We start from the raw sequence: 16258 nt of genomic DNA, 5'->3' as shown, positions 1-16258 counted from the left end.
TAACACACATTCAAAATAATGAATTATCAACAGAAAAAATAAAATAAGTTATTTTAGTTTTAAATAAATGTTTGTCGGGATCATAAATGTGATTTTATTAAAATCTTAAGCAATTTTGCCATTCCAGAACGTTTAATCATTGTTGCGTTCCAAGGCGGATTTAAAAAGGTGGTCTCACGCGAACAGCTGTTAACAGCCGGCCAGGTTTGACGGTATTAAGATGTCAGATTTTTGTTTGCAATCTCTTTGTTGCTATCTTCTTTCTCGTATATTCTCTGCTCATGTACGCACACGTATACATACACCCACACAAATTTCTTTGCGTGTGTATTCAAAACGTAGATCAGCTTGATGACAAGATGGCGGTTTGTGTTGTACAAATGAGACCATCTTTTATTGTTTCGCCATGGTTCTCTTTTAGTCTTGTCATTCCGATTGAATGATGACACCATTGTTTCAATGAAAAGCGATAGTAAGTGGTGATAAGATTAGCAGCTTAGCTAATCAGGGTGGAATTTTTCTCCATACAAACTATGCGAGCAAATCCGTTTAAATAATACACCCGTAAAAAAAACACCTCAACTATTTCTATGCTCGGCAGCTCTTAAAAAATATCGATAACTCGATAACATAACTGCAGCTACAAGTGCCACCACCAACTGTCAATTTTGTCATAATCAGCTTATTTTCGACTATAGTCAGTAGATGGTATTGTGTTTCTTGATTAATAATAAATTGTGATTAAATATAGTATTAAAAACAGTTTTTCTACGAAAATTGCTTAAATTATGGCTTCACAGCCAGTAGAAACTCAGGGACTGCAACAGAAGTCCAAACGGCCCTCGGGTATGTAGACAATTGTTAATTTTTTTTTGTATGACGGGAAGACAACAAAGAGTTGGGTGAATAATTTTTGATTTTTGGAGGTACAACAATCTACGCAATAAATGACTAACAATGTAAACGCAAGGGCAATATACGCGTACAAGATAACAAACTCAAGGGGTTGGTTGGTTGTGAACAAATATTTATTATTGATAACTTTAACTGACCATTAGCGACGGTGACGTGACTATTGATTTTTTCCTGATTTGTTACTTATAATACCTTTTTCGTAGATTCTGCATTTAAGCAGCAGCGTTTACCAGCATGGCAGCCTGTCTTGACAGCTGGAACGGTTCTGCCAACATTCTTTATTATTGGTATACTCTTTATACCTGTTGGCGTAGCTCTGCTCTATTTCTCGGATGAAGTTAGTGAATATGTCATTGATTACACGAATTGTCTAAAAACAGGCGAAAGCAATTTGACATGTTCCCAATATATTGTTCAGAACGTAAGTTCTTCATGCAGATGCGAAATACCATTTACTTTGGAAAAAGATTTTGTGGTAAGTAGAGATAATCCATACTATAAAATTATTATAGTAGGTACCAATATTTATAACTTTTTCTAACTATAATTTTGAACTTCAAAACGATTAGGACTTTATCTCTTAAATCGTTTATAGGGCATACAAGAAGAAAGCCTCGTAATGTTGATAAGTTAAAATTGAAGCTAATGACTTTATGTTGCCAAAATATTCGCATATTTTCCTATTCGTTCTTTTTATAGAGAGATAAACTTATCAACATTTTGGGGGAGAAACAATTGAAGTACATTTTAAATAACCATTGGTTTTGCTGTAGAGTTCTCGTAAAAATATAAAACAAGCACAATTTGTACCTATTAACTGAATGGGTAGAAAAATACCATAGAATAGGGTCAGTCTTAGAAAAATTCTGGCTCGAGTTAAGAAAGAGCTATCCCAGTAAAGTTTGGATTGGCCTAACTTTCCCAACCTAAAGTTTAAAAGTTTGAAATCACTTGAGAATTCTCTTGCTGCATAGAAATTTGATTGAAGTATGCATTTTAAATTGTATATGACATCGTTTGGGAGAATTAAGGCAAACTAAGTCCTTCGTTTTGTGTTTTCGAAAACCGGAACAGGTACAGGCATTCAAACAAAAAATGTTCTCAAAATTCTTGAGAGTGAGATTTCTGGCAACCGTGTTATTGTCTTGTGGCATTTGATGCTTTCTTTATTAAAACAAATATATTTATGGCTTTGGAATTCTACTTATCGCAGAAGTTGGGATTTTGTGTTTTTGCATCAAAATCTATTTTGTTGTGGGACAGGTTTCATATTTTTCTTAAAGGAAATTTTTAATGAGTTCATGTTAATCTAATTTTATTTATTTATTTTTTACTTTTCAGGGCAATGTCTTTATGTACTATGGACTAAGTAATTATTACCAAAATCATAGACGCTATGTAAAATCGCGAGATGATGATCAATTACTTGGCCGGTTATCACCAACACCCTCCACAGATTGTGTACCATTTGCCTATGAAGATACAGCAACGGGTGCACAAATGCCAATTGCACCATGTGGTGCTATAGCAAATTCATTATTCAATGGTAATGCTAAATTCTGCAAAACTAATTCAAATAAAAATTAATTGTTTTATAATATTTTTACAGACACTTTAACGTTGGACTATAATAGCACACCTGTTCCTTTGCTAAATACTGGTATTGCATGGCCGTCAGATAAGCAGGTTAAATTCCGCAATCCACAGGGCAGCCTGGAAGCTGTACTGAAAGACAAATATGCCAAACCCAAATTCTGGAGTAAAGAATTATGGGAGCTGGACCCTAATAATCCGGATAACAATGGTTTTCAGGTATGTTAGAAAATATAAACTTAAAATAAAACTGAAAATGCTATTCTTAATTTGGCAGCAAAGCAATACAAAGAGTGTTCTAGTCTAAAATTAAAATCAGAACACAATTTCTCGATTTAATTTTCTTAAATGTATTATCCTCTATTTTGAGACTTGTTGTTCTTTGACAACTTTCTTTTAAGATTAAGTTTCATGTTACTTTCAACTTTAATTGGCTTAGACAGAACATATGTATGTTTCACTAGCCGACTAGATTGTTGAATAAATTTTCAAACGCTTCTATCTAATGCTTATTCTCCAATTTGTAACACCTAATTTCGAAATGCCTTTCTCCACTCGAACTATCCAACGTTATTTTGGTCTTTCAATTTTGCGTGTACCACAATGTTCTCCTCCTTGGCAGGAGCTTCTTCATTCATTTTCACTGTAGTTGACAGAGACAAATCTCCTTCTCCTTTTTAAAATAGTATTTTAGCATATCAAAATAAATTAAAAAAATTTTTTTGCTATCTATGGGTCTTTGAGTACAACAAAACACAAAATTTAACTTAAACGCCAGGATTAAAAAATGAAAAATTTAATATTCCCCTCAGCATTATCAGTAATATATTGTAGCATAAAAAACTATAAACATAAAAAAGAAAAGATTATGTGTTATCGTAAGAATATTTACAAAAATTCCAGGAGGAAATTCCTAAGCGGGGAATACTTAAATAGTTGAATATGAATTAAAGAATGTCTTCCTGTTCTTTTGCTATTACAAAAAAAAATATTTCATTTGTTTATATTCTGTATTTATCTTTTCAGAATGAAGATTTAATTGTTTGGATGCGTACAGCGGCATTGCCCAGTTTCCGTAAATTATATCGACGCATTGATCATAGTAAACCAAACTTTGAAAATGGCCTAAAGAGCGGACAATACAAATTACTCATTGATTACCGTATGTATTATTAATGATTACTTATTCTATTTTTGATTTCATTGTTTTTTTTTTTGCAGAATATCCAGTTTCCGCATTTGATGGTTCCAAGAAAATGATACTATCAACCACATCATTATTAGGAGGGAAAAATCCATTTTTGGGAATTGCTTACATTGTTGTTGGATGCATTTGCCTTATTTTGGGCATTGCATTATTAATTATACATATCAAATGTAGCAAAAGGTTTGACATATTGCCATAAATATTGTTTAACAAATTTTTACGATACACACACAAATAAGGTGGTCAATTGACGGGTAATATTCAAGGCATTCAATCTTTCAATGAAGTATAACTTTGTATTCTTTGAGTATCATAACGTGGAGTGAAAAATCACTCAAGCAACCTTAAAAAATATATACATATATGTATATTTGTCCGGGTTCGTACTTTAATGATTTCTTGGTTTGTGCATTTTCATTCATGTACACTATATACCATATGTTCCTACAGTCAAAACGTACTAACAAGTCGCTATGTATTTATGTATTGTCATCTTAAATGCAAGACAGAGTAATACACAAAAAAACAGTTTTAAGAGAAACGATACATTTTAATATATAAAGATCATATACAGATGCAGGACAATGAAATGCTTCAATTACTCAAATTCGCTTTATTGTGTTCTCATAGCCATGATAATGTTATGAGAAATGAGAGCTTGTTTCTATAAGCTGAAAGTTAAAACTGTTTATGTAAAACATAGAAATTATAATGCTTGGTCAATGCAATATATGCATCTTAAATTTAGGTTGCAAGGTAATCTCTTGTAAAAATTTATCTTTAATGTAGCCGTGAGGATATTATGGTTGTGACCTTTTATGTTTTGGTTTATAACTTTTAAAAATTCCAGTGTGATTCAGTGTAAAACCCATAGTGCAATATTTTGTCATGGTTGTCAAACTTAAACTATGAAATTATCTGTCAAATATTTCAAACCTAATTCGAAATCTTTTTTAGCGGCAATTTATTCATTCTACAATCAAAAGTTCTCTTAAAACTATAATTAAAAATAAATTTTGTATTAAATTGTCTTGTGTTTAAGGTGACGATGTGCTTTCTAGCACAGCTCGAAAATTTCTCATGAATGAAGTTGTTAAAATAAACCTGTTGGTACAAATAGTCACTGAATTGTTTATGGTACGCTGCTATTCCCATACGAAATTCTATAATGTGAAAGGGTATGATTTTTGGTATGTTTTCAGAGAAAAGGTACAAAATCAAAAGCGAAGATTTAAATGTATTTTTATTTAGTCTGATATGACACATAAGTAAACTAAACACCCGATTCGGTTTCTTGAGCCAACCAAAGGGCATTCTTTATTTCAATTTCAGTAATATTACGCCTTATTGGCCTAAAATACGTATTACACTGAAGAAAAACCTAAGTAGGCATTTACCTTAATTAAAAAATAATGAAAATTCTAGTAAAGAGTTCAATAAAAGGTTCAATATAATTAAAGGGTGATTTTTTTGAGGTTAGGATTTTCATGCATTAGTATTTGACAGATCACGTGGGATTTCAGACATGGTGTCAAAGAGAAAGATGCTCAGTATGCTTTGACATTTCATCATGAATAGACTTACTAACGAGCAACGCTTGCAAATCATTGAATTTTATTACCAAAATCAGTGTTCGGTTCGAAATGTGTTAATTCACCGTAACGTTGCGTCCAACAGCATCTTTGAAAAAATACGGTCCAATGAATCCACCAGCGTACAAACCACACCAAACAGTGCATTTTTCGGGATGCATGGGCAGTTCTTGAACGGCTTCTGGTTGCTCTTCACTCCAAATGCGGCAATTTTGCTTATTTACGTAGCCATTCAACCAGAAATGAGCCTCATCGCTGAACAAAATTTGTCAAAATTTGAACACATTTCGAACCGAACACTGATTTTGGTAATAAAATTCAATGATTTGCAAGCGTTGCTCGTTAGTAAGTCTATTCATGATGAAATGTCAAAGCATACTGAGCATCTTTCTCTTTGACACCATGTCTGAAATCCCACGTGATCTGTCAAATACTAATGCATGAAAATCCTAACCTCAAAAAAATCACCCTTTATAAAGTTAATCAGCTGACCCGATGTGCTTCGCTACACCCTCCGTCCGTTACTATAGCCACATTTTCATGTGAAGGTGGCGATCCTTGTCAAGCTCGTTACGGTCCAAAAGACCAATCGCCGCGAGAACAGGGTGACCATTGGTTATATAAAGGCGCCAATAATTCGCCTTGTCATATCGAGCATCATAGGCACTCAGTATTTGTGCAAGAGTCGCTGTTGCCTCTCACTGAGACTCTCCGCTCGATACCGCTGTTTCTCCGCGACTGCCGTTGCAGCTACTCCGTATGGAGCGTTCTACTATACGCAACGTGTGGACGCGCCCGGTAGCTCGCTGTTAAGCTTCTCCTGACAGCACTGGACACCACACAAATTGGACCTCAATGTGCCTGTGTGATGGTCACAGCTATCCCGTGCCGGGGTTTTGTTGCGGTTCCAGATACTTGTCGTTTTATTTTGGTCCCACATTGTTCCGGTCGTATGCATGAGAGTTTGGGGTATATTAGGAGGATCTCACTCTTGTTTCCTAATATTCGTACTCTACTTTCAAAGATATCACATTTAAGTTCTATATTGTCCTTGTTGACCTTCATTTTATTCATTAATTTTTTCACCAGACACTTGCTGTCTAAAATTAATATCAGATTCGTATTTCACTACCAATGATCTTTTATATGAGTCCCATATTGTCTCGCACGGCCCACAAACTCTTTTGAGGAATATTTAATGTCCCCCCCTTTAATTTGAGTCTCGTATTGTACCGATTGGTCTCCATGTCCATTTGGGGGGTTGTTTAACTTAATTTTGAATTCGTATTCTAAACTGACATACCTAGCATTCGAGTCCCACATTGCCGCAGTCGGTTGAAATGACGGGTGTGGTTTTTGGGCGGGACGGCTCCCCCTCTTCCCATATTTTGATATAGATTTCGAAGTCTCCTTCAAAATACCTTGGAAACGTCGGCGAAAACTAGAAGAGAAATAAGCGAAAAAGTTGTACTCTGCGTATAGTGAGGAAAATGACATAAAAAATTATATTAGCAACCCTTGAAACCATTAAGGCCAAAACGGAATGGCCGCGTTGAGCTTTGCTTTTGAGCGTTGCGTTGAAAACCCTTCGAGTTCGCAAAACGCAAAGCTGAGACAACCAACTTTAGAACATATTTTCATTGCCTTAACTAATTGTATGCAAAAAAGTTTTTGCGCCATCCAAGGATTGAGGTCTCTATGGACATTTTGCTAAAAATGCCAATTTTGCAAACATCTTTCCCCAGTGTGGGGATTTTGGGTGTTTTCATTAAGTAATGTGAACAAAATTTGTACTCATTTTTTTTAAAGATATTCATCTACAAATTTGTGAAAAATTAGAACGATATCTTAAGTAGTTTTGGTTTTATGATATTTTCAATTTGAATTTTATTTTTCACAAAACAACAACAAAATTTTGTAGAGCCGAGGTGGCCAACTTTGAAGGCTCCTGGGACTTCTAGGGCCCTGGGCATTTAAACTGGACAACACCTCAGCTATAACCATGTAAATTTTCATGAAGATATCTCTATCCGTTCCAAAATGGCAGACTTATTTTTTTCCATCCCACTGTGCGTCAGTCTGTGTTGCCATACGTGGGGAAGAATTTTTAGGCGTCAAAGTTAAAAATGGTTTAATTTTTGCTACGCTCAAAAAAGCTCATTCTGTTTTGGCCTTTATGGCTACAATTAACGGCATAATTTTTCTTTGTTTTATTGGTTTAAATGGTTAGGTCTTTTTATTTATTTGTGAAAGAAATAAAATAAATAATAATAGAAAACAATAAGTGCAGTTAAAAAAGTGTTTTGGTATGGAAACAAAAACGTGTAATGGCTGTAAAATTTCGCTTGTGAAACAATTCCAAATTTTAGCTACTTTTCCGAAAACAGAGTGGTGATATCTCGCGTGGTGATATCTCGCGAGCCTTGACTAGCGTTGTGGGTCGTGATTCACGCTTACACACAAAGAATTCTAATTCAATCACGCTCACGCTTGATTAGGTGATTTAATTTAGATCTGACTCACGAATCACGTGACTCACGCGTGACTCCTTACTCTCCTGCAAATTTTTACTGGGAAATTTGAACTGGGAAAGTACACGAACAGATCTAATAATACAAAACACATAGTCTAAAAAAGAAGCATATGTAATTGGCTGCCCTCCGTTCAAACCTAACACATCACCCTCCAATACCCCACCGCACTGAAACAGTAATCGCTATCTTTCACGCATTCAACTGCTATCACTCATACTCTCATATTAAGCCACTCAATTTGTGGGGGCATCTACAGCGGGGCTTCCAGATAAATTTGGTAAAAAATTATCACTTTTCCGCACTTCTTCTTAAATAATCGGGAAATAATCGGAACATATATTTTAACAATAAAAACATTTGTTTTTAATAAAAAAATAAGTTAGGTATGAATCCACCATAATGAATATATTTTAAGCCGGATAAAAAATACACCTATGTGTCCTCCAAGTATGACCATATTTACCATGCATAAAGGGGGGCCCAATACAGCCAAATGAACCATTTTTTTCTTGCAAGAGCAGGAGATATTTCTAAATGATATATCGAGATATGGTCCAATTGAGACTGAATTTAGCGGGGGTGTAACTAAGGCAAAAATACCTGTCAAATGAACTCAATAAGTCTAAACAATAGATCTTCATGACAGCTATGTTCAAATTACTTCCGATTTAGAGTATATAAAGTATATATAGGGTAAAAATAGACTTAAAAAGATCAAAAAAAATTTCATCAGGAGACCTGTATTTTTGGTAATTATATAAAAATTGTCCCATATAACTCTGTATCAATTTTAGCCGAATCTGATAGGCCTTTTGTGAATTTAAATCTCAAGATCGGTTGATATGAAGACTATATAAAGATACGGCATATCTTCGAACTTAATCTGCCAATGAGAAAAACAATTACTTGTACCAAGTTTCAGCTCAATACATTTATTTTCACAACTGTAGATTGATTTCTACTAGATACGAAAGGTAATTTCAAGGGTGTTTAAGAATTATATTAAGATTAAGAATTGTATAACTTTTTGGGTCGGAAAAGAAGTTTCGATTTATATAAAGCGGAATAACAAAATAAAAAAAAATACCTCCGGTTGTGGGTTTAAAATTAAAAAAACAAACTACTGTTATCAAATTTTTAAAAAATTTGCATTTTTAGAGTAAAATTGGCACTTTGCTATTTTTGAAGCTTAAAATTGGCAAATCTGGCAGCCCTGGTCCACAGTTATAATGATTTCTATTAGTATACTCAGTATCTTGAACCGTAAGGTTTTCTCTCGTATTTTTATCTAATTACTGTTGTAATATGGTTTTGCATTAGCACAAACAAATGAGTCTTAACCTAAGTAATTTTAAAATGTTTTAGTTAGAATTTAAAAAAATCCAGCCTTATATCGCATCTTCGTACCTAGAGTGACCTTTATTCAAAATTTGAAGTATGTAGGTTCAGCCAATTCGTCTGGCCGAATATCAATCAGTAACACTATTCTTTTATATATATAAATATAACTTTCATAAATATATCAATATATAGGGTGATTTTTTAGCTGTTATCTTTTTAGAAACACTGGTTTAAACAGCTCAGGCACGTTTCGTGTTTTAGTTTCACTGTCAAACATCTTCAGTTTGGTCTATAACTTAACCATGAATCGTTTTACAAACGAATAACGCTTGCAAATTATTGAATTTTATTATCAAAATGCGTGCTCTGTTAGGAAAGTTCATAGCGCTCATTCTTCATTTCATTTCGAAGCTCATTTTTAGTTAAATGGGTACGTAAATAAGCAGAATTGTCGATTTTGGAGTGAAGATCATCCAGAGGCATTGAAAGAGCTACCAATGCATCTAGAAAGTCACAGTTTGGTGCAGTTTATGGGCTGGTGGCATCATTGGACCGTACTTCTTCAAAGATGATGCGAATCGTAACGTAACTGCGAGCGCTATCGTTAGAATATATCAAACTTTTTTTTATCCAAAATGCAAGAGCTTGACTTGCATGGCATGTGTTTTTAATAAGACGGTGCCACTTGCTACACGGCACGAGTAACAATGGACTTATTGAGAGGCGATATCGATTAAAGCTCATGCCTATCCAGAGGCGTAGTCACGGTCAACATTTGCATGCAATAATCTTCAGACATTAAATCGTATGGACCGTACTATCGATTCAAATAAAGATTTTATGCATTTTTCAGATTCTTCTGAATTTTATGTTTTTTTTTGTGAAAAACTTTTCTATAGCTCTAAAAAAATCAACCTTTATAATATTCAAGATTACAATTCTTTTTTTTACACGAAATATCAATTAAATCTTCTCTAGAGACAAAATCTTAGTTTAATATTCTTCAAAGGCATAATTTAACTGACATTTTTCTTAAACACAAAATTTCAATGAAATCTTTAATAAATATTTTTTTAAGAACAAAATTTTATAAATTTTGGCTTAAGGGTGCAATATAAATGAATTTTTATTGAAATATCAATTTATTTACAGAACTTATTCTATTAATATAAAGAGTTTATATAGTACTGACAAACAAACAATGAGTAAAAATATACTACTACTGAATTTTTCACGATGGCCTTAATAATTATGTAAGCTTTTAATTAAGCGTCAAAAGGCAAAAAATCGACAAAATTATGCTACGTCTGGCAGCCCTGTGTAGAATGCCGAGGTTGCAATCATCGTGTATGCGTTCTTCGAGCTGATGCATACGCCTTATCGCATGTGCGGTCTAAAATAGTTCTACCGGCAACACAACGGCTCCAGCTGCCTTGTTGTTTTCTCACCGGTTAACTGATACTTGGACCTTATTCGAACTAGGCGGTATACATTCTATACCAGTGATGGGCACACTAACACTGTTGAAAATACCAAACTGTGTTTGTATGAGTATCAATCAATCGTAAATGACATAGCATTGAAAAAGAGGCAGCCGAATGAAGCCACACGAAGTTGTTTTTATATCATCATCAGGAATTGGTTCTGCGTTATTCTCGTCGCCGTCACTATTACGAAAAAGGTTCTTTCTTTATCCCAAGCGCACTGTATGTATGTATTACCAGATAACCTTTTTTGTCTCTGCGGGAGGATGTGCCTTTACCAAAGCTATCGGTCTGATTTTTGATACCGTTATAAAATTCCTGGATTTAATTCTGTCTCCTGCACGTCTCTTAACAAATTTTGTTGAAATCTTGCACATATGTAAATCAGTAACAGTCCATGCCAAATTTTGTGCAGATCGGTTGAAAATTGTTGCCTACGGCCATTTAAGTGCAAATTGGGCGATACATATATATGGGAGCTATATCTCAATCTGAAGCGATTTTTACCAAAATCTATAGCGTCTGTCCTTGGGCCAAAAAAGTGATATGTGCAAAATTTCGCGATGATTGGACAACAAATACCACCTGCACTTTGATTACAAGAATACATAGACTCACAGACGGACGGGCGGACATGGCTAAATCAATTCAGAAAGTGATTCTGAGTCGATCGGTATACTTATCAATGGGTCTAGCTCTTCTTCTCCCTCTTAGCGTTGCATTTGTACTGTACATCATGGCACTTCTGTCGGAACGTTGGAGTCGCTCAATCCACTAGTTTGGTGAGAGTAAGGTTGTGGCTCTGGATATCTTCAATGCATTTGATAGGGTCTGGCACGGTGAACTATTATCAAAGCTTGTCGCATTTAGTGTCGGTAATGGCTTCGTTCGATTTCTTTGTTTTCATCAACTATCTGTTGAGTCATCGAATCGAATCCGATTTACTCATTTGCGGATGACAGTAATCTTTGTCACTCGTACACATTCGACCATAGGCCGAGTCTTCGAGAGATTGAGGACAAGAAGCGGAGTGGATGATACACTATACCAGAATTTGCTGGCCATTTCTGAGTGGGTCGAATAAATCGTGATTTTAATACACGGAAGACTCAGTGCTGTTTGTTAGTACTTTTTTTTGGAATTGGGCTGGAATATAAGTAATGTAACAATACTTTTTACACGAATGGATTGTATTATCTGTAACTATTATTCTTGAAATAGATTATATGTATATATAATATTTACATTTTAATAAAATTTAAGTTTAAATTTCGTATATCATGCGGTAAATATTTAATGACATCTTTAAGTGCTGTTTTAAAACGTTTTCCTATTAAGCCAAAACCTTCCACAACATTCTCTTTTAGGAGTGTTAAAGAAAGAAACGTTCTACATCGTATTATTTCACTACGTGTCACATAATATCTTAGCGTCTTTTTGAGACTCTCTATTATATTAGCGGTCCCAAATTTCTTAGAATTTATTCTATAACTCGGTTAAAGGCTATGCCTTCTTTTTCAAGAATTATACAACTCCTTTCATTATCATTACATACGAATGTTAAATACATACATGATCACAACTACTAATTTAACTCCTTCTAACATATAACCCGCATATCAGCATATCTCCATTTTTACTGATACCAACTCAATAAAAAAAACCCAATGGTTTTCTTTTTTTTTTGTTTTTCTTTACAGTAATGCGGAAATGATCAATGTGAACCCTCGTACGCCATATTCGTAAATGATAACAAAATCTAAGAACATTCTATGTGCCGACCGTAATCATCAGCTGCTATGTTGATGTAATCCTTTTCTCCCGTATATGTCCGACCCTTGTGGTTAATTCAATTTGTGTCTTAGAAAGTAGAAAACCCAATACTAAAACCAAAAAAGAACCGGAAGTCCTTATCACACATGTGTACGTCTAGATGTTTTAAAATGATATGTACATGCGTTAAATAGTTCTACTACCAAGTGGCTTATCGTTGTAATGCATATTTTTTCTTTATAATTGCTACACTGAAAATGTTTATGTATTTACAATTATTTTTTGAATTTGTTATTTTGTTATATTGTCTTGGTACATAAAATTTAATTTAAGTGCGATTTTTTTCCTATATAGCTTAGTTATACTTATATAAATGTATGTTCAAATTTTTAATACTTAAAACATTTCAATTATATATTGTCGTTATATTTTTTTCCTGTGTAAGTACCACATTGTATGGTTAATGCTTTTGAAAAACGCAATTTTTTTCTGCTGTATCGACCACCTACACAATTTGTATTACATAATATATTTTACATTTATAAGCACATAATTTATTATAATAACATTTTAAGAAAGGATCACTTGTGACCTTTTGAATAAAAAAAAACGAAAACAAAAAAAGAATATGTTTTATTCCACAACAACAAATATTGAATAAATATCATAAAAATCATATTTCAATAAAAATATATTTTCGGAAAACGTGATTTTTCGAACATCTTCCAGTTCGAGATCATGCTTTCATTCAATGCTTTCTATTCAAAGAATAGCATAGCTAAGAACTTACAAAAGTTTAGCAAGTGTGTGTTATTATTCAAAACTCTTTGAATGGTTAATGGATCGCGATTTCTGTTACGCCATGTAACTTCATCAGCTCTTTTGTCAAATTGATTAAGGTGCCCTACTATTAAGCACGGTGTAGAGCACGCTTTTGTTTTGAAACAGGACTCAATAAGTCCTCCAACTCTCCTAAGCGCAGCAAGACAGAAGAAAGTCTTAAAAAGCCTTACTCTATAAAAAAAATAAATAATAAAAGAAATGACAAAATGTTGAAATTTCAACGAAAATAGAATCTAGCTTCAGTTGGGTTGAAAAGATGGTGCGGATTTAAGATGTGCGCGTGAGCGGCACATGTTCAGGCACAATCATGAGACAAAAATTTACTCACGCACGACTCACGAGACAATCACGACTTACGATGCACTCACGACTTACGAGGCACTCACGACTCTTCAGAAAATCACGACTCACGAAGCACTCACCACTCACGAAACACTCACGAGTCACTTGCGACTCACGAAACACTCACGAGTCACTCAAGACTCAGGAGTGACGGTTAAACAAATATTTTTCAATGAAGCGAATAGTATTTTTTTCCCATGCGTCTCAAATCGTACAGCATTTGTACGTACGTATAATGATGTATAAAATGTATCAGCCCTGCATAACCACTTATTTGCTCTCTTCCTTCTTTGCATCTGTAGACAGATTTGCATGTTAAAATACCGTATGATTTGAGAGCATGAGAAAAATTTAGTTTTTCGTTAATTTTTGTTTGTTTCGTTAGTGTCTCGTCAGTCGTGATTAGTGTCGTGAGCATGATTTCACTCACGCACGAAGAATTTTAATTCAATAACGGTCACGCACGATCACGATCAAAAATTAAAGCTTCTAGGAACCAACCTGAATGATCGAAAGCCCGGTTTATATGAAAGCTACATCAGGTTATAGACCAATTACGACCGTACTAGGCTTAGTTGTTGGCAGTCATAACAAAACACTACATGCTCAATTTCAGCCAAATCGGGAAAAAAATAATAATCGGGAGATCGGTTTATATGGGAGTTATATCAGGTTATAGACCGATTCGAACCGTACTTGGCACAGTTGTTGGAAGTCATAATAGAACACTACATGCAAAATATCAAATCGGACAAAAATTGCGGCTTGTAAGGGCTCAAGAAGTCAAATCGGGAGACCGGTTTATAAGGAAGCTATATCACGTTATAGACCAATTTGGACCGTACTAGACAGAGTTGTTGGAAGTCATAACAGAACACTACATGCAAAATTTCAGCCAAATCTGAAACAAATTGCGACTTCCAGGGGCTCAAGAAGTCAAATCGGGAGATCGGTTTATATGGAAGCTATATCTAAATTGGAACCGATATGGCCCCTTTGCAATCCCCAACGACCTACATCAATATTAAGTATCTGTGCGAAATTTCAAGCGGCTAGCTCTACGCGTTCGACCGCTACCGTGTTTTCGAAAGACGGACGGACGGACATGGCTAGATCGACTCAGAGCGTCGAGACGATCAAGATTTTAGGGGGTCTTAGACGAATATTTCGAGGTGTTACAAACGGAATGACTAGATTAGTATACAACCATCCTATGGTGGTGGGTATAAAAAGAAAAAAATCGAAGTCAGGAATTACGTGATACTAACGAAATCTTTAATTGTCCTCCATTCTAGGTCCCTAAGTCCGTTCAACTCTGTGGCCTAATTACCGAATTTGTAAACGACTTATAACGATCGAGTTTCGCATTATTTTAGATGATGATGATGGCATCCGCAATCGATTAGTGTCGTAATTTTGAATACAAATGTGCGAGTTTTTGCCCGCTGCAATGTACCTATCAATAACAACCGGGCACGGGATAACTATGAGTACCACACAGGCTGGAACTTTGAGCTCCGATCTGTGTGGCGTTCATTGATATCACGATAAGCTTAGTTGTGGGCAGCGCGGACGGCTCATTTCGATTTTGGCAGATTTTTAGCAAAATTGCATTTTTATAACCACCACCATAGGAAAGGAGGTAAATTCATTTAGTCGTTCTGTTAAGATATCGGAAAAAAAATTCAGCAAAATCGGACTACAAATGTGGTTTGGTGGGCTTAAGACCTTAAATCGGTAGATCGGTCTATATGGGGGCAATATCAAGATATGGTCTGATATTGCCCATTTTCGAACTTAACCTGCCAATGGTCAAAAAAAAAAGTGTGCAAAGTTTCAGCTCAATATCGCTATTTTTAAACACTGTAGCGACGGGCAAATGGGCGTACTTGGCTACATCATCTTAGATTTTTACGATCAAGAATATATATTGGGTTTCCCAAAAAGTAATTGCGGATTTTTTAAAAGAAAGTAAATGCATTTTTAATAAAACTTAGAATGAACTTAATCAAATATCCTTTTTTTACACTTTTTTCTAAAACAAGCTAAAATTAACAGCTGATAACTGACAGAAGAAATAATGCAATTGCAGAATCACAAGCTGTGAAAAAATTTGTCAACGCCGACTATATGAAAAATCGCCAATTACTTTTTGGGCAACCCAAAATATATACTTTACTGGCTCGGAAATGAATATTTCGATGTGTTGGTAATGGAATGACAAAATGATTATACCCCATCCTTCGGAATTAGGCCTCTGATCTCATTTATCTTCCTTTCAGCAATAGCCTCGCCTTCTCCGTATTTCCCCACAGGATTTTCTCCTGCCTATAGACCGTTTAACCCACGTTCTTAGCACGCTCAGACCGCTTCTTCCCGAAAGGCTTCGGATTAATCAAGTTTTTTGACGGCAGTCCTCAGACCTTCACGGCCAAATCGTCTGCTCTTTTATTCCCCCTGACTCAACACGCAAACGATGCAGATCACGAAATCCTCAAAGACGGCGTTAATCTCCTGCTTACCCTCCAATATTGTTCGTGACCTTACGGCCTTCGTTGTTACAGGCCTGACTGTCAGTTTACTCTCCGGAAAGATGTTCACACTCGACGTCCTTCGCCTACAGTACAGTATTAT

At 35.0% G+C, this 16258-nt stretch overlaps 2 protein-coding genes across 2 annotated transcripts in view; one reads left to right on the top strand and one right to left on the bottom strand.

Moving 5' to 3' along the window:
- The window catches only part of LOC106085224 (PHD finger protein 12), a 66196-nt gene that overhangs the window by 9689 nt on the left and 40249 nt on the right, over positions 1–16258 (bottom strand). The gene's annotated exons all lie outside the window — the stretch shown is intronic.
- On the top strand, positions 677–12674 carry LOC106085221 (cell cycle control protein 50A). Its single transcript, XM_013249348.2, has 7 exons — positions 677–846; positions 1119–1390; positions 2257–2461; positions 2525–2727; positions 3535–3670; positions 3730–3895; positions 12367–12674. Exons 1-7 carry the CDS (start codon positions 789–791, stop codon positions 12410–12412), a joined length of 1086 nt encoding a protein of 361 aa, XP_013104802.1. The 5' UTR covers positions 677–788; the 3' UTR covers positions 12413–12674.

The sequence above is a fragment of the Stomoxys calcitrans genome, chromosome 4 (genome assembly GCF_963082655.1).
Source record: "Stomoxys calcitrans chromosome 4, idStoCalc2.1, whole genome shotgun sequence".
NCBI classification, from domain to species: domain Eukaryota; kingdom Metazoa; phylum Arthropoda; class Insecta; order Diptera; family Muscidae; genus Stomoxys; species Stomoxys calcitrans.
This window is presented reverse-complemented; position numbering and strand designations above follow the sequence as displayed.

Excerpts from the sequence above, each read along its gene's own strand:
- LOC106085221 (XM_013249348.2), top strand. The coding sequence starts at position 789 with ATGGCTTCACAGCCAGTAGAAACTCAGGGACTGCAACAGAAGTCCAAA. Across the intron at positions 2,728-3,534 it reads CGGATAACAATGGTTTTCAG|AATGAAGATTTAATTGTTTG; the intron begins GTATGTTAGAAA and ends TTATCTTTTCAG. Across the intron at positions 3,671-3,729 it reads CAAATTACTCATTGATTACC|AATATCCAGTTTCCGCATTT; the intron begins GTATGTATTATT and ends TTTTTTTTGCAG.